Source organism: Argopecten irradians, chromosome 5 (assembly GCF_041381155.1).
Source record: "Argopecten irradians isolate NY chromosome 5, Ai_NY, whole genome shotgun sequence".
NCBI classification, from domain to species: domain Eukaryota; kingdom Metazoa; phylum Mollusca; class Bivalvia; order Pectinida; family Pectinidae; genus Argopecten; species Argopecten irradians.
Window position 1 is genome coordinate 28275718 of NC_091138.1, and position 17064 is coordinate 28292781.

The 17064-nt window shown below is 34.6% G+C and overlaps 1 protein-coding gene and 1 long non-coding RNA gene across 6 annotated transcripts in view; one reads left to right on the forward strand and one right to left on the reverse strand.

Annotated features, from left to right (window-relative positions):
* LOC138323423 (uncharacterized) overlaps positions 1-17064 on the forward strand; it is a 111191-nt gene that overhangs the window by 35518 nt on the left and 58609 nt on the right. For 4 of the 5 annotated variants that reach the window (XR_011208544.1, XM_069268030.1, XM_069268033.1 and 1 more), the window contains exons 9-18: positions 10636-10778; positions 11055-11256; positions 11831-12006; positions 13106-13259; positions 13880-14050; positions 14355-14525; positions 14635-14817; positions 14993-15178; positions 15493-15639; positions 16147-16161. Coding sequence is in view for 4 of the 5 variants with exons in the window: in XM_069268030.1 (XP_069124131.1) it covers positions 10636-10778; positions 11055-11256; positions 11831-12006; positions 13106-13259; positions 13880-14050; positions 14355-14525; positions 14635-14817; positions 14993-15178; positions 15493-15639; positions 16147-16161 (1548 nt within the window). In the remaining variant the exon portion in view is untranslated. The remainder of the gene's footprint in view (positions 1-10635; positions 10779-11054; positions 11257-11830; positions 12007-13105; positions 13260-13879; positions 14051-14354; positions 14526-14634; positions 14818-14992; positions 15179-15492; positions 15640-16146; positions 16162-17064) is intronic. The other variant, XM_069268032.1, reaches the window with a different exon arrangement.
* On the reverse strand, positions 55-6353 carry LOC138323424 (uncharacterized). The gene is made up of 3 exons (XR_011208545.1): positions 6049-6353; positions 5347-5433; positions 55-2577 (listed from the first exon to the last, which is right to left on the reverse strand). It is a non-coding gene; the product is annotated as an uncharacterized lncRNA (long non-coding RNA).

Sequence of the window (17064 nt, forward strand, 5' to 3'; positions counted from 1 at the left end):
AATGAGATTTTTACAACAAACCAATTAGCATAAATTGAAAGTATGATGAGAATAATCTTCATTAAGTCTGTATTCGACAACAGGTGTTTCTACTGTTTATTAAACCATGCCTTATCTACCACCAGAGACACCTGATTTTTCTGACATTCTATAGCACAGACGGAATTATGCATGTTGATGTTGGATTCTGTCAAACGAATAACATCAAGTTAAGATTTTAAAAGTAATTTTAAATGACCTATTACCATCAATCACAATTCGTTGACTCATATGTAGATTAGATAAATACAGGTATTTATAATTTTATGCCTGCGGCTTAATAATAACTGTCAGAGGCATTGTCAACATATATAATATTTATTGAATGCAAACCTTTGTAATCTAACTGTGAAATTAATTAGTGTCATCATCAGGCTATCGAAAGAAGCATAAAATTGTTTATCATTTGTTATAACACATGTGCATCCAGGTCATTTATGTAATTTTACCTGTAAAGAGAGACAAAGGAAAATAAAAACAAACATTTTCTTTATCTGAAACAAGTACATATGTAGCATGTTCAGGGTTAAGTAAGTCATTATCAAACTTTTCAGTCATTATCATTATATTAAAATAAAAGATGAAAATACCAGGGATGTTGTAAATAAGAAAACAGTTTTTCTAGTTCAGTTTGTCATGTTTACAAACAAATGATTGAATCAAACTTATGCAGAAACTTTATGGTGTTGATTCTCTTCACAAGAATGGAGTAATCAGTCTATTACAATCGCTAAATGGATCTTAATTTGGATCACCATCTTTGATGAATAGTTAAAGATAATTCTCAAAATATTTTCTGTATGATGAAGTATAAAATATGTAACAAAACTACAACATCCAAAGGAGACCAGGCATGTAGGCATTTTTTTTTTCTCTACAACAGTAATTTTATTATATGCAAGTATATTACAGTGTAAATAAGTTATCCCAAAACATTACTAAGAGCTCTCAACAACGTCTTAGTTGTAAGATTGAAACATGGGGAATTCAAAGTTGCCTTGCTCTGGCTGTTGGTCAATGGCTTTTCTCTAGGTACTCCAGTCAGCTTTCTTCTATCTCCTTAACATGGCTGGCACATTTACTAACACTTGTGATAAGATGTAAAAAAATCAAGAATGGAAATATTGATACCTCCTTAGTAATTGTATTTATTTCTTACATTTAGAATCTAAATAACATTCCTGTGGTAGAAATTTCTAGCAAATGTAGCACTAAAAATAAAAAAGTTGAAGTCATCCAAAGTTATGTAACATAGAACCACTTAACTCCAGCATTAAAAACAAGCCAGTGCAAGAAGGTGAACATGTGAGTGAAGTATTTAGGTTCACACCCAGTGTTCAGTAGTTTTAAGTTTGTGTTACACATCAAATAATATTGTAATAATTGTTGTGTAACTTTAAGTATGGAAATTCACTCTCTTATGACATCCTTTACATTATATTGTTTTTTGTTTTTGTTTTTTTTTTTATGAGAAAATCACATCCCTTAAGTGACTCCTTTTGAATGCATATCACTGGAGATGCTCTCATCTCCTAGCTAGAAATATTTCTTGGTCTTGGTTGAATTTTTTTTTCAAATGTTTACATATATTTTCTTTTACAGAAAACATATTTCAATTGCAAGAATCAATGAAGACTGAATTTTCAGTTTTGGTGATTAAATTATTCATAATTATTTAATTCTTTGCCAAGAATCAGCATAGAATTTCCTGTAATGTTTTATGAAAATCAATTCTAATCTTTTTACCACACATTCCAGCAAAGTAATTAAGAGAATACAGTGTTGTTTAGAATTAGACAAATGTATTTACAAATGATCCAATTTGAAGAACTTCATAACTTTTTGGTTGTGCATATGGTGATTATAATGGGACAGAATTGCTGGTTTTGTCGGCATCATTTGTCATTACTATTGTTGGAGATATGAACATTAACAGAAATGGTATGAAAGGATTATATAAGGAGATCGAGAAATCCCTATTGATTACAGGCTTATATTGATCAAGCAGGATATTTTGAGCAGTTATGTTTGTGCAACTTCGCGGTTTTTACCTTGTTGTCAAATAAAGAAATCATGTCAGCTATTTTGTAATATTTCGTTTCTATTCCTTGCTGCTTACTTCAAACATGAAGTATTTTTGCACAGTCCATTTCAATGTAAAGATTGTTACATTTTCTGAGGTTCAGTTAATCGTCTACCTATTTATCAATCCCTAACAGTAGATACTGGCAAGCAACCAGTTCTCGCCGGGTACCAATTCGCGCCATTGCATATGTACATGTATGATCACAGACAAATTTTGTGACATTTTTTGTGGAAATCAGTATGGTAGTGTCTTCTATCAGAAGAAGGCTTTATTTCTAAAGACTATTTTAACAGGAGAGCTAGGAGAAACTTTAGTGGCCAGACTGGCCTAGGTTCAAGCCCGACCTTCAGACACCAGCTAAATACTCCATCAATCAAGCTACCTGCATGGTCACTGATGATCGACCCAATCCAATCCTGCTGTATACCTCCTTCCTTTCTCCAGGTCTCGCCCTGAAAACATAACAACTCACAATTACTCGTATCCTTTGCGAAGTGTACTCCCAATGCTTAACACAGGGATTAGCAAGCTCTTCAATTTTGTAACAGGAGAGATGAAAATATAGTGACCCGACAAGGGTTTGAACCTGTGACCTATGAACACTAGCCAATGAGTTATCTGGTCACCGATCATCAACCTAGGTCAATCTTGCTACACCATAAAGTGATAAAGGTATAAGATTCACCAATATGACCTTGGTCAATGAGTTCAATATTTCAGGAATCCAGGTTCAATGTCACTGCAATGGACATTCATAAAATGAAATATCAACCAATTGAATGAAGTTCAAAATGTACCCAGTGTATAATAATGACACAATCTAATTACTTTTCCTATAAGCATTAATTGACATTACTGTACAAACTCTTGCAGGATGTAACACATTAATTCTGATGAAATTCAATTGAAAACAAAATCTTCTTGATGTCATTTCTGTTTGAATGCATCATAGAAAAGAGAACTTTTTGTGTATTGTGTGCAGTACAGATATGCCTTGTAAACGAGACACACAAATTAAATTTGGCTAATTGTATGGCTGAGTTGGTTTAACTTATAGGCTGGTGGGTTTTTATAAGACATAGAGAACACTTGTTAAACAGAATGTCAGTAGTGTTACATGGGTCAGGTGTATTTAATCAAACCTGCTCACGAATCACTTTTTATTCTCTGCTCTCAGCCTTCATCAGGTGTTAAACACTTATTGGTTTACAACAGCTTTGTCAAGAAGAATGTGCATTTGTGGTTGTTTGTTTAACATCAAATTCAAACTTTCTTTCTTCAACATGAAAGGTGAAAGTTTAAGTTATGAGACCAGCTACAATAAACTTTATGATACTTTTGTTTGTGAAGTGGTTAAGTAAAGGATTAAAATATCAATGTAGCCTGTTTAGCAAGTTTGACATACAGATTGTACATTCCTGAACATGAGTGATTTCCAGAAAGATTTGATAGTTAGCTAGATTATTTAGTCAGGTGTTACATATGATCACCAACCTAATGAAAATTAATTATCATTGATTGAAGACCTATCTCACAAATTATTACTGGTACATCACCTGCTAAATTCAGGGTTCTTGTTAAAAGCGGGTTGCCTGTTGCCGGCTGCCCCCAACCACCTATTATTAATTTTCAACCATCTATTAAAAATCTTAGTGAGAACCCTGAAATTGTAGCCTTTTTAATGACGTTTAGCTTAATTATTTCCCTGTTGGGAGCTCAAAAGACAGAGCAGTGGCATGATAAAGTGCAAAACACAGAGTTTTGTGTACGAGTTATATATCTCTAGTTAAGTTAATGGTCATAAACTTAAGTATAGTAGACAATTGATTGTTTCTTAACCCCATATCAAAAGTTTGTCCAACTATACAAACTAAAACGTCATATCAAATCCAAAAAATCTTATCAAGGTTTTGGTGATAAATGTCTACAATGCACATTTCTTTACAATTCTCCTCATTTTTGCCTTCAGATAACAGAATCCTTATAACTTCAAGTCTCATGGAGCCTGGATAATTAGTGAATTGCTCTTAGACTTGCAGGTCTATTGGTACATTGGCTTGTACTTTTCTTAGATTAAAGCTTTTAATGCATTTTCCTTGATGAATTTTCACAATGTAACAAGTATGAAGCATCAATCAGATTTCTTCTAAATGATGCGATAGGTGAGACAGCATTATAACCAGAGCCCTTATGCACTGTACCAGTACGAGCCTGACACCTAAACACACTTTAAGCTCATGTAATTAAACTTTTTCGAAATCGGATATGGAGGAAATTTGATTATAAAAATGGGTGTCAGCAGAAGTTTTGATTGATATATTTACAAAAGTTTGGTAGCTAAACTGAAATACGATTAGTCAACAGGGTTGCACTGAAAAATGTGTCATGTTACTTGTAATTGGGAAATAATATCAGCACTGACACCTTGCTTTAGCTGTCAACAAGTTTTATTTAAAATGTAACATACAGGTGTAAATTTGGACAATAATATTTTGTCAAAACCCATTTTCTTTGTCTATGTCACTTTTCGTATAAAAATCTTCTAGAAATGTCCACCTGACATTTTCTTGATCTTCAGTTGTATGGGGAGCCAGACTTTTCACACATTAAAAATGCATTTTCAATTGGCTCCAAATGTTCACAGATTAAACATACGAGTGACATTTACTCTGCAATAAAAGTGACAGATTATAGGTAACACATTCACTTTAGACCCAGAAATAGCTGTGGATTCCATAAAACCTATGGATAATGTGATATTGTAAGTCTGGCCTATAACATTTATTCAATATTTTTTTTATAACATATACAGAGCCCATAAAGAATAAAAAAAAAATGATGTTAAAGGTGATGTATTATTCAATAAAAAGTTTATTTTTGAATACAGCTAGTGTAACAGAACAATTTGTATGGTTTTATTAGGCTGAAATAATAATTTCTGAGTTTAATGAGTACATGAACGCTATTACAATGCCAGGCAGCTATATATAGACGAAAATGGTTATGAATTCCGATTGATCGTGATTAAGACAGATTTGATATGCATGATTGATTGTATCACGTTTATGATGTATGTCTGTTTCCTGGATTCCCTGTAGTATTTTAATGATGATATACATGTACTCATAAATAACTGTTAATTCCCTCACCAGAACAAGGTCCCATCTGTTAAGGGTGCCCCTCCCCCCTCTGTTAAGGGTGCCACGCCTACCTGTGTTTACCTTTCTCGGGGTGTAGGCCACTTGAGCAGTTAGCAGCCCTCTCCCACCTGTTTACATCAAGGTTTTCCGGAGATCAGTCTCAGCTGCCTAAAATAAACACCAGTGAAGATGGCTATATCTAACCATGATTGACTGCTATTATTATCCTTGTAAGAAATTTATCTCACAAGAAGCAGTATTTTATACCAAGTGCTGGGAGGTTTTGTGGACACACCCAAAGTTTATTAATGTTTCATTACCAGACTTGCTGGGGATGATAGCATGGGATGTACTCTTGTTTAGTAAAGATAATATTGGTCAGGAATTAACACCCAAAATTCCTATGCTAACACATTTATAAGCAATAATTAAAATCCTTATCTATCTCACCAGTGATTGTTGTAAACCTCATTTGCTGTTTTAACCTGGGCAATAACATCCTTTATTCTGTCAGGAATAAAATTTGAGCAATGAACTAACAATAGTTTTTTTTCTCAATTTAACTGAAAATTTGAGCAATAAACTTAGATGAATTAACCTTCAAACAAACATCAGAGGCAATAGCAAAGTTATTTGGGCTCTTTCTTGTTGGGTAGATAACTGGCCCTGATCCCGATGGAAATTATTTCAAATTTTAGCCCAGTGCCTATGTACTCCTGAGCACATACCCTATTCAATTTACAAATGTTATTCTCTTCAAAATAAGCTAAGATGGTCCCTTACCATATAGCCTTGATTTGGTGTCTGCCTTTCAATTTTTCATCATAAATTGCCATTTCACTCCATTTTCTTCCTAAATTGTCATTAAGAATTCTGTCCACATAGCACGAAATTTGTGGGAACAAATATTAATTTTAGTTGAGCATGAAAATTGTATTTGTATCCGCAATTACAGAAAGTGTGAAGCTGTGTAGCTATTGGTAATTTCCTGTGTTTATACAGCAGCTGAGGTGTGGAGCCTTATACACACCATGTGTGATAATTAGACTACTGCAGACCTCATTACAGTAACAATATCAGTAAGGCATTTATAGGCCACTAGGGTAGTCCTTGTAGCCCTTTATCAGCATATCAGTGTCCACACCCTCCCCATTATCTCCCCTTATCAGTACACCTCACCTTTATTACCTCCCTTAGGGCCTATCTTTTGGAGAGCTATTTTAGTTTATTAGGCGTTGGACATGAGTACAGGAGATAAGTTAATTAGGGACATCAATTTAGAGATTGACATGAAGAGGGGTATTGCATGCTCATCATCACATGCTCTAATAATTATACAGGTGCTTGGCAAAGAACTCGGTCAGCTACCATACCTATTTATACTTCGTTATATGGTTACCTGTTGACATCATTTTGCTGATGTTAATGTAATTTAATGTCATGCTTTTGTGTAACTTGCAGTGAATTCAGTTATGATTTCCTCCTTCCACACTCTATTCTAGTATATCCTTTTGAAATTGATGAAAAAAAAATCTGAAGTGCATTTATACATCGCTGCCATTTAAGATGAGTTTTCATTGGAGAAAAAATGGTCATATGACATTTCATAATTTGATATACCACAGCGATTGCCTTCACTGGTATATGGCCATCAATGACTTCTACTACTTAAGGAGATGATCGAAAGACTTAGTGGAACACGCCTGAAAGCTGTGAGCTCATGCTTCCCAATAATACTTCTGGGATGGTTCGGCAGGTCATTAGCGAGCCTTCGGAAATATTTTCCGACAAAGATTAAACAAAATGGAGATATACTGAAGTAGACTTGTAATGATTATAAAATCTTATCTGTGATATCAGGTCAGTTTAATGACTGTTGATCCTCTTCTCTAATCTTATCTCGTGTAATGACAATTAGTAGGTCACTTTGTGAATGTTGATACTAGTGGACTGGAATCATCAACCAGGTAGCTAAGTCCATAGAGCATTTAGCTATAGTGTTCAGTCAGAGGTCCTAGGTTCGAGCCCCGGTCTAACCACTTCATTTTTATACCCCCACAACGCAGTTAAGAGGGGGTATACTATGTCTGTCCGTCTGTCTGTCTGTCTGTAGACAAATATTTCTGGTGAACTCCTAAACTACTTGACTGATTTTGATAAAAGGTAGACAGAACCCTGACATAAAGGGAAGTCGGGTAAACTAAATATAGGGTTCTGCAATGGGGGTTTTAGTTGTCCACTTTAGCAACAATTCTATAGTCTCCTCTCCTAATACATATTTGCAGGTGCCAAATTAAAATGCCTAAAGTGATGGAATAAGGGTCTAATATGAGAGACAGAGCATTTTAACGGGATTGAGCTGGGTTGTTCAACAGTGACCAGGTAGCTCAATGAGTAGATCATCTGACTTTAAAAGTCTTCTTAGGTCCTGGGTTCGAGTTTGATCTGACTGCTACATTTTCTGCTTTCCTATTACACTGTAGTATATCATTATTGCCACTGTAGCAGGTCAGTCACTTTGTTGATCATATAGAATAACATTATCCCCTACTCTATAGCAGGTCATTCAGCTGTTGTTTGATTCCAGATCAATGTTACAGGAGCTCCACCCAGAAATTACACATGGTGACAGACAGCACTGCAGACCTTGACAATGTAGCCAGTCTGACATGCTGCAGCTAGTCCTTATCTCAACCTATAGCTATCACTATAACTGTAGTGGCTTCCTGGTTTCAGATAAAAGTTCACACTGTTTCAAGCCATGCCATGAAGTAATAATGATTTATGAGTTGTGTTATAGAACAAAGTTTATCTGAGGTCAAGGTCGGTACTTGCTGTAACAGATTTGGGTGCTATCTAACCTCCACCAGTCTTGGTACTTTGTAAACACCTTAGTGACAGAGAATGAAACATCTGTATACATGTCTGGATTACATGCCATGCTTCATTAGAGGTCCTCGCACAACACTTTTATCAAAGAATAAACAGCTTACACATGTGACTCATATCATCAATTTACCTCACTTCAATTTTCCACCAACATTTTCTTACCTTTCATTGTTTACCTAAATTTACTAAAGGCATTTAACTTGGAGGGATAAGATCCATTTTAAATATATACATCTTTTTTTCAGGAAGGGGGGATGATTATACAGTTACATTGCATAACTTTCTTTTTGAGTCCTGTTCCTTCCTAGCTGTCTCAGTAGATAGGGAAGGGAGACATTAACTTGAAGGGGGGGGGGGAGGGGATTTATTATCAACTTAAGAATTCTCTTGTTTTAGAAATGAATAGGGGGGGGGGGAGGGGATTTATTATCAACTTAAGAATTCTCTTGTTTTAGAAATGAATAGGTAGAGTTCCAAATGTAGGTCACCATTTGCTATATATAGATCCATATGATACAATATCTGAGATAGAAATGTTGTTGAAAGTATTTTTGATTCCTGGTGCTTTTTTCTGTGATATGGAGGACACAATCAATGCTTTATAAATAGATCTGTGTGACACAATTATGAGGCTCTGCACTTGGGATGTAACATGCCTGTGTAATTGATATGGTGCTCGAAATGGTACCATTTGATTTAGAGTAAAGAGGTTAGGTTTGTCTACAGAAACCGGATGTCAAGCACACATGATGCAATCGTGATAACATTAGATTGTAAACATGTCAAAAACGAAGCCTATACAGGTCCATGTTAATGATCACGAGATATCTCGCTCTAGTTTGGAGACAGAAAGTGCTCGTTACTGTACATTTACTTAGACTGTCTGGACCAGCGCTTTATCAACCAACATCTTATACACATGTACAACTAGTTTTTCACATTGGGTGTTAGTTTCTGTGTACACTGGACAATGGGTGTCAACTCTGTAAATGATAATTATAGATTAGATAGATGTAGTATAAACAATCCTGGATCTGTGTGATCCTTCAGGTGATGCCTGAGTGTGTGGCTCGGGGAGGGGAATAAACAACTTATACTTGTCATATTTAGTCCTGACTAGATACATCCTCAGTAGCATGACCGCTTTATAACACTTTATCTAGCCAGTGAACACATGTGTGATGACGGTATACAGTCAGTAAAGGTTTAACACAAAACAAAAAAGTGTTGAAAATATTATTCAATAAGCTTACTCTATAATTTGTTTGATTGATATTTAATTGATGCAGTAAAAATTATGTGATACAGGACTGGGCTAGTTTGGTCGTTGTTGACTGGATAGCTCAATATGTGGAATATCTAGCTAGTGTTCATGGTCATCGGTTAGGTCATCGTTGCTGAATCTTTGGAATATCTAGCTTAATTTCAGAGGTCATGGGTTCCATGACTTTGATTTGTCTGCTATATTTTCATATCTCTTGATACAGTTTTGTAAGGTGTCATATGAACAATAGAATCATCAGTTTTATTGGTTAGATATACTGATCATAAGTAAGTGTTGTGATATAAAGAATCAAATTGAAAGTTTTATCGGTCAGATAAAATGGAATTTTTTTAAATGATTGATTTTAATCTATGTTGTTTCTGAATCAAGTTTAGCCTTTGTCAAATGTTACCTATAGATAATACATGTATATAGATAATAGCTGATATAAGGGGGCTAGAAAATGTGTATATGATTCACTTTGTTTTAGGTCAGGGTTGCTAAAGTGCAAATGGTGTGTGATGTTTATCATACTACAGACTGTTTATAAAATATCTGCTCTGTATGTGGTCTGACAGTTATATGAACCACCAGGGACTCTTCAACCTTCTTCTCAGATTTATGATGGCATGTCATAGAGTCCAAAATCCATATGGTCCCACCCTTCCATTAGATAGGTTGTACATTTGGGTCCAGGATACTTCAATTACATAAAGTTATATATATAATAATATTAAAGATGTATATATACCAGTTATTTTTTTTTTTTACTTTTTATTGGATATATCTGATAATACAAAAATGTTTGATGGTCATCACAGGTATTTAAAGTGTTTTGGATGGTACAACCAATATAAATAACATTGTGCATGTCCGACCGACTTTTGGTGATAGTTCACCAGCTTAAATATTGCACATGCAGGCATCAACTTTTCCATTTTAACAACAACAGATAATCAAATATTTGTGCTGTCAAGTATGTTGCAGCTAAGACAACAGTGGATGAAGGGCAACAAAATTAATGACATTGACTTTTATTTAAGATTTTAGGGGTATAATATAGTAAATCTCTTCAACAAAAAGGTGTAAAGTGAAAAATAAACTGGCCTAAAGGCTCTCTTCTTTATAAAATTATGCATTTGTTTAATTTCCAATTTTCTAGTATTTTTCACACAAAATTGTAATGTTACAAATATTTGTTATTTGTGTAATTGCAGTAGTGATAGATTCGTGTGGTGGAAACCTGATCGCTGACAGTACTGAGAACTGGTTTTCTTCACCGGACTACCCCAGCAGTTATCCTCCAAACCTTATCTGTGATTGGGTCATCCAGGCAGGCCGGGATGTTGTCTCATTACAGGTAAATATAGTGGTCTTGGTTATCATGTTGTTTCTTAAAACTGTTTGGATCTTCCCAACAAAATCTAAAAATATTAGGTTGAAATCTTGTTAAAACTTTATACAAAGTCTTGGGGAGCTATGATTTTCTATCAAGCAAACGGATTGGTTAGTTAGTGGATGATTTTTGTCAGGAAACTTTGAATTAATCGTGAAACTTTGAAATACTTTTGTTTAAGATAGTCATAATTGATGTGTTCCATGCATGTTTCAACAATGATTCTTGTGTTCTTTGCAGTTTGTTGATTTTTCCTTGGAGGAGACAGTAGACTGGGTGGAAGTTCGTGAGGGTGTTGATGACAGTGGACCATTATATGGTCGATACTCAGGAGAAAATGTCCACCGTGTTCTGGTTAGCGGAGGGGACAGTCTCTTCATTAGACTGGTCACTAACTCCGGTGGAGAGGCCAAGTCAGGCTTCAACGCCACCTATAAATCAGGTAAAATCAAGAAAAATAATGCCTGCATAGCATGAAACGTAAGAGGTAACATGATATTCTGTAAAAATTCAGCTAACAGTAAATTAGGAAGCATACAATTATATGAAAAATTAAGCTTAAGTATCAAAGCTTTACCACACTTTACATACAATTGGGTAAAAATCGGTATACAGTATTAGATTCAGTGAAAATCATGTTTAATATGACCTATAAATGAGTTAAGTCCATAAGTACTAAACTAAATATATGGAATTACTATCTAGGCATTTCTATGTAAAATATGTGTGATATTAAGGTATTCAAAATCTAAAGTAGTTTTATATTACTTAAATACTTTTATACTGTACATCTGTTACTCAATATATGCAGGATTAAAACCTCTTTTATAGAGATCTTCTGTAAAAATGGATTTAACATTTTTGTGAAGGACTGATATCAATTTCAAAACGACACAACATTCATGTATTTACATTAACTTTTGAAGAAAAACATTATTTTAGCAGCCATTTGTCTTAAGCAGCCAGTTTTTTCCATCCTTTGAATGGCGCCTAAATATTTCTAATACTTTGTTAAGGCTGTGACCTGGTGCTTCCAAGAGGGGCGTTGGAGATCACATCCCCAGGATATGGGGTTGAGAGCTACCCAGGGGCTCTGGACTGTTCCTGGACAATACAAGACCCCCACCATCGTAAACTCTCTCTCATCTTTGGTGCTAATTTTCATACAGAGTCACAATTTGATGTTGTAACAGTAAGTTTGTCTCATTCGATATATTTCAATAATATACAATACAGTGTAATTTTTAAATCTGCAATATTCACGAACATGTTTTGAAATGGAAATAACGAAATTTAGTAGCCTCAGTAGGTTTACAGTAAATGCATGATCACAACTGCATAGATAGAAGCTTATTGAAGCATTGATTAAAGGGACATGAACCTAAATAAACCATGTAAATTTGAGTAAAATACATATTTAAGACGTGTGAGATACCCAACTAAGTAATATATACCAGTTATTGTGCAAATGTGTCAAATAAAATAATTATAATGGAAATTCCATCTTTTTGTATTTTGAACCGGCCCGGTCGAATTTTGTAACGATAGTATAGTAGTGTTGAACTTTAGTGACCTCCCACAATGCAATGCACAAATTGAATTAATGTAAACAAAATGGTGGGTCAAAAAAGTGGGTGAAGCGAACACAAACGAATTCTAATAGAAAACAGTGTACGTCAAGGGTCAGTTTCGTGCGCGATTTGGAAAGTAGGTAAATATAAATGGATCGCTGAAATGCAAGAGACGGGAGCAACTCCCCACTTTATACTTGCCTGATGTGCATATGTGCAATAAGTCAGGAACCTCACTTCGCGGTGCCCTGTCGAATGAAAAGTCTCATTTGACTTTTGACTTATCATTCTTACGCTAAATACAAATTGTTTTATAACAAATATGGCTTAAACTTCATTTGTCAACCATCGTAAATTAGAAAATAATCTTAAAATGTGGAAAATAAATATTCCTTGTCATGTCAGCAAGTTTGTTGTTCACTATAACCTCGCTTTCTGCCAGCTTTCGTTTTGTGTTCCAAATATAGAATATGACGGTCTATTTTTATCATTTTTGAGGTAGGTATTCCCCATGTTTGCCTGTCGTTAAGATGACCAATCATTGTAATAAATATTCAATAAACATCTGAAAACCATATCTAAGCATACAGAACAACTTATTTAAGGTTCATATCCCTTTAAACAAGTTTATAAGTAAATGCAACCAACAAAATCTAGAATATCCTAATAAATACAGTTAATTGGAATCTCCTCGATAAAATGGCTTCCTATTTGTTACAGGTATTTAATACAAGTTCTCATGACAATCATCCAGCAGTATTCTCAGGCAAGCTTCAGCCAGAACCGATCAGGTCTAATACTGGCTTTCTTTTGGTCAAATTTTCCTCGGATTCTGTCGTGTCTTACAGTGGATGGCATGCTAGTATCTCATATGGTAAGGTCATTTAACATTAAAGTATAAGGTTTAAGTACAACTTTTTTATTTGTATGTTACAGAGCTACCACCTTTACAGGCAGGTATTGATTCTGACATTGTGTGTTTGTGAGGGTATCAGAGAAAATGACAAAATAATCAGGTCACAATGGATACCTACCTGCAAGGGAAGTAACTCTGTAATATGCATAGACGGAATATGAAATAAAATATAATTTTTGTAATGGTGTTTTGTCTGTGAAATACATCATGCTTCATACATTTTTTTTGCTTGCTTCCTATTGAATTAAGATAAAAATTGTAAAAATTGATCACTGCAAAAGTGTTTACAGGAAAGTAGAATCATATTGGATGAGACAAAATATCACAGCCATTTTGTTTTGAATTAAATATTGCCGTCTGTTTTGTCTCAAATTTACTTATGTCCAATAATTTTTATGTTTTTGCCAATTGCTGTTTCTTGGAGTAATTTTTGAAAGTGATTTTATTCCGTTTAAAGATTTAACAGGGTAAGATAAAATGTTGGGTGTTTAAGTTTTTGTTTACCTGGAGACTTTTTCTTTATATAGAAAAAATGACATGTATGCAACAGAACCTTTACCCTATTGTATTTTCTACAGATTGTCCTAGTCTACATCCGCTACCTGATAATGCCAAAGTTGACACAACCAGTACCAGACTGGGAGCTGTTGTCGACTATAGCTGTGATAAAGGGTACTACTTAGATCTACCCAACCCACGTGTCTGTGATATAGGAGGGGTGTGGTCAGCCCCCTCCCCCCGGTGTATAGGTGAGCTCTCTCACAATTACGGGATTCATTGTGTTATCATTAAACTTACCTTGATATAACTTAAATTTCTTCTTTTATATTCTTATGATGATTAATTGCCAATGTTTTATTAAAGAAGTCAATAAAATTAAGCCACAAACCTAGTTTCAAGATGTCTTTTCGGGAAAGTGAATTCTAAAAGCACTTAGCAATGATGATGCTCTGATTCTTAAACCCATATAAATGATGATTAGCTGTAACTGTGGGGAAAAGATATTTAGATTTTAAATATTTTCTTAACGATGTAAATTTGTTTTGTTTTCAGTGTATGACTGTAGATCTCCTTCTATTCCGCCCCGTGGAGGCCTCGTTAATATGAACTCTACAGAATATAACGGAATAGCAGTCTATCAATGTGATCTTGGCTACATCCTTCAGGGCAGTTCCCAAGTGAGGTGTACAGAATCTGGCTGGGAGCAGATTCCCTCCTGTCAAGGTATGACATAATGTGTCCATGGTGCCTATACAATAATCTGTTATTAAAACAAACAATTCTTTCAATAAAATATTTGATATTTATATAATATAATTTTCTTTCTTTACAGAATTGACATGTCCAAAAATATCTAACGGTGTTAATTCTTGGATCAGTACGATCCCCCCTGGTGATTTTCAGTATGGTGCTATTGTAAACTTTACGTGTACTGAACATTTCCGTATGATGAACGCTTCCATGGCCTATTGTACAGCGGCGGGCCAGTGGTCTAGTCCAGCTCCTTATTGTGCTCGTAAGTCAAAGTTTTTTCACATTCCAGGAAAACTAATGCATTTAACAACCTTTCAAGATATTTGAAAATTATAAAACCCTCAACTAATATTGATTTTGTATATTAATTGAGTTTTCAGTTGATTGATCCTCAAACAGATTATTGTGAATTAAAACTTTATTATAATTTTTTACAGCTCCACTTTGTCCGGAGGTTGAGATACTAAATGGTAGAATCACGTCACCCTGGCTGCGTCAGCCTATGGGAGGGGAGACAATCCATATTGTGTGTGATGAGGGTTATAAACTGCCACCTGGAGTACAGGACACTGTCCAGTGTAACATGAGGGGAGAGTATGAAAGAGACATTCCTATGTGTGTAGGTGAGGATCAAAAGTAGATATATCTAACCTTCATGAAAAATAGATAGGTCTTTAATTGGTGTTTTGTTGTGAAATAAAAAAATCTTTGATTTTAATATATTTGGTTTAAGATTATGTAGATGATATCAATACAAGAATATTATTTCTTTCATTTCTTTTCATTTTGTCATTTAGAAATTTCTTGTTTAGATCTTACAGCTTTAGTTTGAAATAAAAGAGTTCATTGCTTCCGATTTCATTTAGATTGATAATACACAAATGTAAATCTAGTAGCAGCATCATTGTAATCATTTACTGTCATTCTTGTTTTCCAGATATAGATGAGTGTAAGTCTGACAGTGACAACACATGTAATAAGACCAACAGTACGTGTCGTAACCTTCCAGGGGAGTATTACTGCGATTGTCACCAAGGCTGGTACAAGGGAGATAACCTGGAGGATAACTTTAAAGACTGTGTTGGTAAGCATACCTGGTATCTTAACACAGTCTACTCTTATACCTTCTGTAGTCACTACCTATGTTTTATGATATGTCTCTCAGATATAAAGATTATGAGTATACTTCTTACCAGACTCTCAATAAGGATTTCACTGAACCTTCACAAAAGTCTTTAATCTCTTTACATATTTCCTAAATTTCTTTCTTTGTTCAAGGCAAGCATTTGGCTTGATTAACTTTATGGCAGTATAAATCTACTCTGGTGATCAGATGAAGTGTGTATATACTTTAACTGATGTAAATGCCTATTCCTGAACATGAGTAAAAACTCAGCATCCAGCAATTTGCATAAGAATTAAGATTGAATGAAGTGGGCCCCTAGACTGTGATAGCTTTTGATTGGATGTAGTTCAGTTACCTAACTCAGAAATCAATAGACTGTAAATGATGAGTGTTTGATGATGAAGATTACTAAGTACGAGGTAGTAGAAGTGGTAATAGTAACTATAGGGTTGGTTTTCTCTGTAGAGTCCCATGATAAAGGTAAGCAGAGTTGGTTTGTAGGCAGGTAACACATTGTTCCTGCTAGGACAGATGTAGTGCATGTGAATCAGTTTGTTAGCTGAGTTGTAGACTGTTGTGTTTGTAATACACCCATACACAAATGCATGGGATGGATCACAGAATTATCTGGACGTTACAACTGACCGTGGTGCTTGTGGTCTGATTGACCCAAGTATTCTGATAACCTGACCACTATTGCTTTGTTTTCTGCCTGTACTGTACTGTTACATTATGTTTATTAAACAACAGCATGTCCTTAAAAACACCTTTGTTTCGGTTTGTTCTATACTGTCAGGCTTGTTACTTTGGATTTTATAAAATAAGAATTTGTACAGATTTCATCTATCATATGCACTTAATATCAATCTTATTTCACCTTGATAGTTGAATACTTTTTTATTATAGATATTTTTCTTTTATGATTTATTACTACTAGCATTTGCAGCTGAGAATTTTCTTCTCTTTGATTTGCTTCTTTAACATATGCACTGTTGAATCTTTTGTAAGTAGGAAGTGTTGCTGCAGAAATGTCTGGAGTATGACGTGTGTTAGATGTAGAATAACACAATAAATAAATCAACAGTATTAATAGGACTTACCATAACCTAAGGCATGCAAATTATTGTTATACTGTTTGGTGTTAATATAAATACATTCTAAAATTTCAATCAAATATCAAGCACCAGAGAAAAACATTACTGAGATGTATTTGATGACATGCTTCCAATAAACTGCGATCTTCATATGTTTCTACATCATTTTTTTCTCTTTTCTTTGTGAATCTACTGGTATTTGACAAAGTTGTATACTAGTAAAAACCAGACAAAAAGATCATTTATGTTTTATGTACGTACAATACTACATGTATTCTAACATTCTAGA